An 8901-nucleotide genomic window follows, 5' to 3' on the forward strand; every position below is an offset into this window, starting at 1 on the left:
TTTTAAAAGTACAAACCCACAATGGAGAATGTTCTGCATGTGAGGCTGGATGGCATGAAAAGAAAGTGAGTTTTGTTTATAGTTTATCAGCCTGCACAACAAACATTAGTGGTCAACACAAGAAACAGTATTTATTGATACCACCACAAATTCAGAGATAAACATGTCAGTAAACAAAAGGCGTTTTTTTCCTGTTAAATGTCAAATTATGGAGAATCAATTTCCCTATTGAGATGAAAAATAAAATTTCATGCACAGGAACAGCTCATTTGTTGACATGTCAACATGTCACCTTTTTCTTTTGTTGGAAGCAACATGTCATATTTTGTTTGTACACCTAAGCTGCTGTGAAATGTCGATTGCTTTGGACTTAATAACAGCCGATGTGACTGTTTCTATTCTGGTGAAAGACCCGAGTAAATCCAGAGAGATACCTTCTCCGTGCCTTATCATTTGTTCTGTCAGAGTATTAGATTTGATTTACAAGCGGATTTATCTTGTAATTCTATTAATCAGCCTTAAAACAGGAGTCTGACAGAGATACCACAATTAATTTATGGCTTCCTGGAGCTGAGACACATGTTGACATGCAAGCAGACATGCGGACTCTCAAAGAGGTATGAAGAATTGTTTGCAATCTGTTTCGCTAACAAGATTAATGAAACAGGTTGGCGCGCCGCCTCGACTGATCCACATGTCAGAACATTACAAAACAGTGAAATAACTAACAAAAAAACCATTAGCTTTTTGTATATTCACCACTTGCTTTTGTGTTCTTGTTAATTTCCATTAAACTGAGTGATGCACAGGCGTGGTAAATTGTTTAATGTGCTCTCACCATATCCATGAGCATATTGACATGTGCTAAGCTAACCGCACTCATTTAATCTCATTACGACTCTGCGAGATGCTCCACTGGAACCAAAAAACCCCCACGCAAACTTCCAGGACCACATATTACTATGCAGCAAAAATTAGAATAATCCTCAGCGCATTTCATTATGCATGAATTAGCAGCCGCTAATGACAGAATCCTCTCTGTTTGTCAGATATGTTGTCAACATTAATAATATTGCAGCGAGCTTTAACAGAATGGGATGACACGCAGCATTCACGAGCCTGTCAGACGTGATGCCTTTGACAAGTGACACGATTCTGGCAGTAACCGCCGGCTCAGACGCAGGCTGAATTTGAGTTAAACGGTTGGAGAATTTTTTTTACTCTAATTTGTTGCTTTTGCTTGAAGCGATGCAGTACAACTTACTTTGTCTTGGTATAAGACCAGTGTTGAGATCTCCTGTTGATCCATAAACTACTTTCTTTGAAAACCATGTACCAGAACATACGCACCCTCCTACTTGCTATGGAAAATGGATTATCTTGTTGCCTGTTGCTTGTTATCACAAGTACCACAACACTAATATATTCAGTCCCTTATATGTTTCATTAATCACGTGCGGAGAATTCAGTCATGGAAAACAAGGACTTCACTTTTAATGCTAATGCAGAGTCGGCTGTTACATCAGCCTTTTGATGTTGGAGCTAGAAAATGTTGCAAACATAGGAACTGTACCAAATGTATTGAGGGTCTTCTTTTTAAACCTTGACTGTATATTTAGTGACAGTAATATGATTGATAGATACTTAAATTCACGCCACTTTTGTTTTTGCTCCAGTTTTTCACAAGTTGAAGTAAAATATTTTTTCTCTGCACGTTATTTTTTTCGAAATGTGCCGTTATATCACACAATGCCGCAGATGTCGCCACTTTTGAAGGAGCACGCAATTTACATGCTGACAGCACGAATGACCACCTGTGCTGTTGCCCCGAAAGTTTCATAGCACCTGGGTGTAATGACAATAAAGCTGAATCTGAATCTGGAGGGAGGAAGAAGAAAATATACACAGTGCTGGGGAGGGCCTTGCTTTTTTACAACTGAAACATGAGGTTCAAGGCCCCCTTACCACCTCTATAATTATTGTACAGTCCCTCAGTTTATTTATGCACGTTCAGAAAGGCACAGATATAAATAAGGATTGTGAGTGGGAATAAATTAAAGGGTCAAGGGTTCAGTCCGGTGCTACAATCAAGCAATTTATTGATGCAACAAATTTGAAAGATTTAAAACAAACAAACTCAACAGTTCAGTGTCACTGTTCATTCTCGACCTTGGAATAAAAGGTTCGACAAAAAAAAAGATCCAGTTTTCAGCTTTTTCTGGAACTTTAAGCCAAATCTCATGGTCTTCATCAGCGGATAGTTTTCTCAGTTGTCATCACCTGACCTACATTAAGTACAGAACATCGAACATGAAAACAGTGACCATATACAGGCAGCTGTGCTCACGTGATCAAAGCTCCACCTCACCTGTAAGTCAAAGACAACTGAGCAAACTCCATCGGCAGAGGAAGACTGTGAGACGTAGTAAAAAGCTCTGGAAAAAAACTAATACATGGACCTACCTGGAGTGAAGTTTTTATTGTTTTTGGCAGCATGCTCAACAGATATTTTCAGCAGGTTTCTTCCTCCAGCAGCCTCATAACTGTTTATATACTGTGTCAAAGCTAAAGATACGTGGTGGTATTCAGCAGGTTAGGAGGAGGAGGTGTACAGTATGCTGTCTAACTAAAATCCCTGGAGTAGCTCTTTAAAAGGCAACTGAGGAAAACTTCAAGTAGGAAGGCGGGTTTGTGTATAAAAGGTTCTGAGGTCTTCAGTCTTCTGCTGAGTTTCAGTGTTGTGGCTCCGGGTCCCGTTTCATGTGACGCCAATAGACAGTCAGTCACACCAATCTGCTGCTCACTTTGTCTGTGGTCCAGTTTCAAGTTGTCTTTCAGAGATAAGTAAATTAAGCCAACAGCAACATCCCAGTTTGTCCTGGTGACAGACAAACTGTCTTGCTGCATCAAGTAAAAATCACTCAGCCGCTTTCCAGTGCCAGTGCCAAACGGTTGCCACCGTCCAGTCGTGAGAGGCTCCTCTCGTCAGCTCTTTGTGAAACCTGGAAAAGGAAAAAGAGCCAGAGGAGTTTTAATGGGGCTAAATCATGCATACCCGGCGCTGCAGAAGCATCCCAAAGTGTATTCAAAGTCGTGGAGAGAAAAAAAGTAATCTCAACTCAAACTAAGTTCTGCTCCTTTTCTCATCTTGAAAACAATGAGGTGAGGATTCTGAGAAATGGCTTTCTTATCCTGCCAAGCTCCCTGTTTTCTAGCCTTTGGGATAACATTTGAAGTGTAACGGGCTTTCTAAGACCTGAGACAATAGGAAAGAGAGTCTGGCTAACTAGATAGGTGGGCATTAGGTAGAAACACTCACACCATGAGGTCCAGCAACTAACTGGATTACTGATTGGAAATGGAAAGAGGCTTTGACTTTTACACACCGAGTTAAATTATTCCCCCTTTTCTGGTACAGCAGCAAATCATATCAGCAGTTCTTCTGGAGCGATGCAGGAACAGAATCATACAGAATCAGAACTGGTTTCTTGAAGTAAATAACACTGCTGGCCACAGAGCCACAATAATGCTTGCATGATAATTAGCATTGTCTCTCGCTCGCCTTTGATTTATTCTTCCAGGCGGTGCCATCATTAATATTTCTTACTTCAGTGCGTCAGAAGTCCTCAGTGAAATAAAATATGCCATTTTCAGCGTTTTCCCCAAACGAGGCATTAAATATTAGATGAACTGTCATCCACCCACACGTGACTCTCTGGAACAATTCTCTAAAACTATCCCTTCACGTATATTTGAAAAGTCTTTTAACTCGCCACCATCAGCTGCGGCTTTGTTACCCACCCAACAAAAACAGACGTGCCATATGTTGGAAAGCCTGCAGGTAACTTTGAGCTTTTGCCAACATATAATTATCTCTCTAAGTAAATATTTGTACCTTTTTAATTGTGATTCAGCACGCTCTATGAAAGAGAAATAAACCAAACAGAGATTTTGGCGCGTGATGTCTGAGCAAATTAATGATCAGAAATAAGATTTATGAAAAAAGAGGCAGCGCACAATTCATGAAATCCAAAACAGTTCAGATGCATGTTTGTGATGTGTGCACACGATAAGCCGAGTCCTTACTCGTAGACTGCCGTCACTATTTTCTTCTGTGGGTCACCATCTTCATTTGGGGCCACGTTGAAGATCTTTATGCCCTCGGGGTCATCGGGGCCTTCAAGTGTTGACAGGATCCAAAACCTCAAGACGACGTGGCAGAACTTCCTACCTGTCAGGGGAAAGACAGAAAGACAGAGAGCGTCCAGCGGATGAGTTAGCTTTGGGGATAGCAATAGCTACAATAGACACACAGAACTTCACAATATGTTATGTTTTTTAGCTTGTGATTAAATCTGTGACCTGTGTGAACTTTTTTGGCTTATTCCGAAAAAGGCAATATTCTTCCCAAGATGTTTTCATGGCTACTGAAAATTAATATTGTGCTAATATTCCTGTTTACATGCAGCCGTGTAGACGCCAATTAACGTGCCCCAACGTGCCATTTTGTGTCCTGGCCTTACAATATGCAGACTTGTCCTTCTTTGCTTCAACCACCTTCTTGAAATTGTCTACAAGCAGCTATGTCTCTCCTTCCAATGAGAGTTTGCTGGCGTTTCTTTTGGGCCGTGTGTCGCAAACTGCAGTAAAACCCCAACTGAGACTTATAAAATGTGCCGTATACATGTCTGAAGAATCCTCATAAAACTCAAATCATATTGAGACATCCCACATCTCTTGATCGGAAAAATAAAGCTGCAACGATTGAATCGATTAGTTGTCAACTATACCACTGAATTATCGTTTGATTAATTTTTACTCCAGCTTCTTAAATGTGAATATTTCCTGGTTTCTTTCCTCCTCTGACAGTAAACTGAATATCTGTGGGTTGTGGACCAAAAGACACATTTGAGGACGTCATGTTGGACTTTGCGAAACACAGATCGACATTTTCTGACATTTTATAGACCTACAGATAACAAATGACAGAATGAGGCCTCATTCAGAATATTTAATATATTAAATTTGAAATATCATCAACCTCTGAATATTAGTGTGCATGTAAACGTAGTGAGAGCGACTGCAGCTCTGACACTGAGGCCGAGCGTGGACGGTTTTATGACCTTTGACTAACAGCATCTATTTCATAACGTACACTCAGGCTTGGCAGTCGAGCAGCTCAGGTTGTAAAAGACCTCGACTGAGCAGAAGCCAACTCAGGTGCTGAAATCACTTTTGTCACTCGGTGTTCTCGGCGTGTAATCGCACGACAACTCACCATATTGATCAAAGACGACAGACACGTCTTCCGGCAGCATAAATACAATATCCTCCATCGTGACAGCGAGCTGCTGCCTCTGAGCGTCGGTGAGAGACCTGCACCTCGTCTCCACGTATTCAATCATCTGAAATGACAAAAGAGATCATCCTGATTAATCCTGTTCCCAACTGAACCCTTTCAGTGAGTTTGGACCTACATTTTTGGATGATTTATTCAAGTGTTTGACCTCTTTGAAGAAGAGGTTTCAGGAGAATAATCTGCTCCAGTTTGTGTGTGCGTGATGTGTTGTTACCTCTCTGGACACTATTCCCACCAGCCTGTGGTATCTGCCACTGGACATCAAGTCGGAGACGTGGACCAGAGCCTGGGATGGAAGAGGAACATCAAGGTCATTTATTGTCCTGCGTCACGGTGGATGATGTCAGTCTACCTGCTCTTATAATGTGACTGTTAACTGTCTTCAAACCAGACCGGGAAGGTTTGTGTTTGTCTTAACAACCAAACAGACCCCGAGGAGAGATTATTGCTTTCTCATCAGGATTTTGTTTAACATGGGTTAATATACAGTGTCTGACCTCTGTAAAACCTCTTGTTTACAATGCAAAACCTCATTCTTCATGTCTTGTTTACATCTAACTACAGTAAATACACCAAACCTCCACCTCACATGTCTCCCAGCTGTCAGTGACTGCTGCAGCATCAGTGAGCAGGTGTGTTGCTGCTCATTTACCTGCTTCACTCCGCTGTGAAACTCCTCAGAGTTGAGGTCCAACTCAAAGAACAGTCTGATGAGATACATGGTGAATTTACACCGGAACCATGTGATCGGGTCCGGGATGCCGACCACGGAGATAGCGGCCTGGCCCTCGGAGCGCCCCGGCGGCTGTGAGCTGAACAGTCTGTGGTTCTGACCGGCGAACACGAACCTTCGCGGGCACAACCTCCGACCCTGAGCTCCATGCTCCGCGGTGAAAGGACGCACACACACCCCCGCCCACCGCCGGTGAGCTACCGGCTCCTTGCCGCAGGTCGGGCCCTTCTTCCAGGGGCAGAGCCCGGGTGAGCACGCCGCGAGGCCGGCGAGCTCCCGGCATGCAGCGAGGCTGCTGATGCGCTGCATCACAGCGGGCAGGACGCTGCGGTACCGCCGGCGTCTGATCCACGGACCCGGGCTGGACCAGCCACCATTGACTCCGTTGCCTTTGGTAACCTTACGCAACTCACCCCATGCTGTACCCATAATGCTTATCGCGCTGTACACACGCGACTGCTGCCTTCAGGTGCAGTTGGAAATGCCGGAAATCCCCAAAACTCATACTCTAAAGAAATTGTGTTCAAATATTCATCTACATTGGTGAAAGTGAAAGTCACCCATACAAAAAGTACTGAAGTATATTTAATATCAGATACATTAAGTGTCAAAAGTACAAGTAAATTACAAATATTTAAATGAATGGTTTATACTGTAAACTGGGTTGACTGATTATTTTCTGGGGATTATTGGAACTTTTTAAAATCCAATTGTTGATAAAAATAATTAAGTAAAAAAATTCACCACACTGGCTCTGATGCAGCATGTAATCTACAAAGTAACTAGTAGGCCTAACTACAATTATCAAATAAATATAGTGAAGTAAAAACTACAATATTTGCCTCCAAAATGTAGAATGGAAGTACAACATAGCAGAAAATGGAAATACTCAAGTGATGTACAAGTACCTCGACATTCTACTTAAGCCGAGTACTCTCCGTAAATGTACTTAGTTACATCCCATCGCTGCTTGTCGGTATCAGTGTTGACAGTAAATTCATTTCACAATGTGTTGCTTTGGCTCTGAGGCAGCTTTCAAAGCTATCAAATAAATGTAGTGGAGGACGAGTACAATACTTGCCTCCAAAATGTAGTCAGTGGAAGCATAAAGTAGCAGAAATGGAAATACTCAAGTAAAGTACAAGTACCTCAATTTGTACTTGAGTGAACGTACTTAAATACATTCCAACACTGACAGGATGAGTCTTATTCTACAATTTATGCATTTATGCAATTAACTACATACTTAATAATAATAAAAAATAATAATTTATTTTATGTGTTATATAATATTATGTGTTTATACCTTGTGCACATATTTAAATCAGTTACTTAATGTCGATCATCTGGCCGCTTCATACAGAAGGTCTTAAATTAATCAAACAAAGGGACAATATTTGCATCCAAAATGTAGTGGAAGGTAGCGGAAAATGGAAATACTCAAGTAAAGTGCAAGTAGCTCAATTTGTAGAGTAACTGAGTAAATGAACTAAATAACATTTGACATCATACCAATGACAGAAAAGGCATATCAGATATTTTCTAGAAGATGTAACTACATATCTATACTGTATTTTTTAGTGTATATACACTTTAATTCAGTTACATGCTTCACGTGTCGTCTGTCGATCACCCGGCTGCTTCACACATGAGGTCTGAAGTCAACTCAACCCTCTCAAGGACAATAACCGGGCTGATTTTCTCTCTTTATGATGGAGCGAGGCGAAAGTTACAAGGAGCACCTGAACGCAGCAGAGTGGTATTACCGACAGCGTCCAGTAGAGGGCGACAAATCTCCATTTATCAGCCTCGTGTGGTGTGTGTCCGTAAAGTTGTGAGCAAACTAGAAACTTTAAGTGTGTGTGTCTGTCGCGTGCGCGTATTATTAACACTGTTAAAAAGAAGAGAACATCTGAGAGGCCACACACACACACACACACACACACACACAGACCCAGTTGTTTGTGGGCCACCGCTTCCCGCCCGGGCTTTGTGTCTCTGCGCAGGTGCACAAAATGATGTGCGAAAATGTGAAATTTGATCAGCAGACCAAAACATCATTAAGTCCCCGCTGTTCCCGGTGATTACAGGTCACCAGCTCCCCCCCATCTCCTCCTCCTCTATCCTCTGCGCGCGCTCGCCTTCCCTCACGCACGCGCCACACACCTGCGCAGCGCGGCCCCGCCCACCTGAAGTCCTCCCCAGCTAATTGTATTGATCAATAATTGGGTTATTCTGAAATTGCGCTCAGACACGGAAACCTTTCCGGGACGCATCACAGTAATTACGTGTGTCAGCTGAGAAATGCTTTTTTACATCTGCGAGCCGGATGGAGCGGAATATTAACGAGTCCACGCCGGGTGGGATTAATTGTTGGAGGACGTGCGGATACACTCAGAGAGCGGAGGAGGAAGAGTTGGAGTCCAGGCTGATGTTTGTCAGCAGATAATAAAGACGTTTAACCAGGAGACAGAGAGGAAGAGGAAGAGGAAGAGGAGGAAGTTTGCATGAGAGATGCTCCAACATGAGCTGCTTGGTGTGTTTTCATATAATAATTACAAACATTTATAAAAGAGACATCTGCAGAATGAAAAAGGCCGAGCAGGATGCAAAATCAACTTTCCCATCCAGCGGCTGACTCCGTGTTCATATACTGGCTCCACAGACGCCATTGTTCTGCAGCAACTTGGATGTTTTACCAGCATTTGGCTGCTGCACATGTTGAGCCCCTGGACGCAGCCGAGGAGAAACTTTTTGTCCTTTTTACCCCAAATGTTTCCGGATCAAGTTTGAATCTGGAGTCAAACTC

General features: G+C 42.5%; 1 protein-coding gene across 1 annotated transcript; it reads right to left on the reverse strand.

Moving 5' to 3' along the window:
• Positions 1–2082: 2082 nt before the first annotated feature.
• LOC311259275 (m-AAA protease-interacting protein 1, mitochondrial) lies at positions 2083–6547 on the reverse strand. Its single transcript, XM_084356318.1, has 5 exons — positions 6012–6547; positions 5574–5645; positions 5279–5405; positions 4087–4231; positions 2083–3002 (listed from the first exon to the last, which is right to left on the reverse strand). The coding sequence occupies exons 1-5, from the start codon at positions 6519–6521 to the stop codon at positions 2918–2920; spliced, it is 939 nt and encodes a 312-aa protein (XP_084212444.1). The 5' UTR covers positions 6522–6547; the 3' UTR covers positions 2083–2917.
• Positions 6548–8901: the final 2354 nt, after the last annotated feature.

The sequence above is a fragment of the Pagrus pagrus genome (assembly GCF_965226575.1).
Source record: "Pagrus pagrus genome assembly, chromosome: 7".
Classification (NCBI taxonomy): Eukaryota; Metazoa; Chordata; class Actinopteri; order Spariformes; family Sparidae; genus Pagrus; species Pagrus pagrus.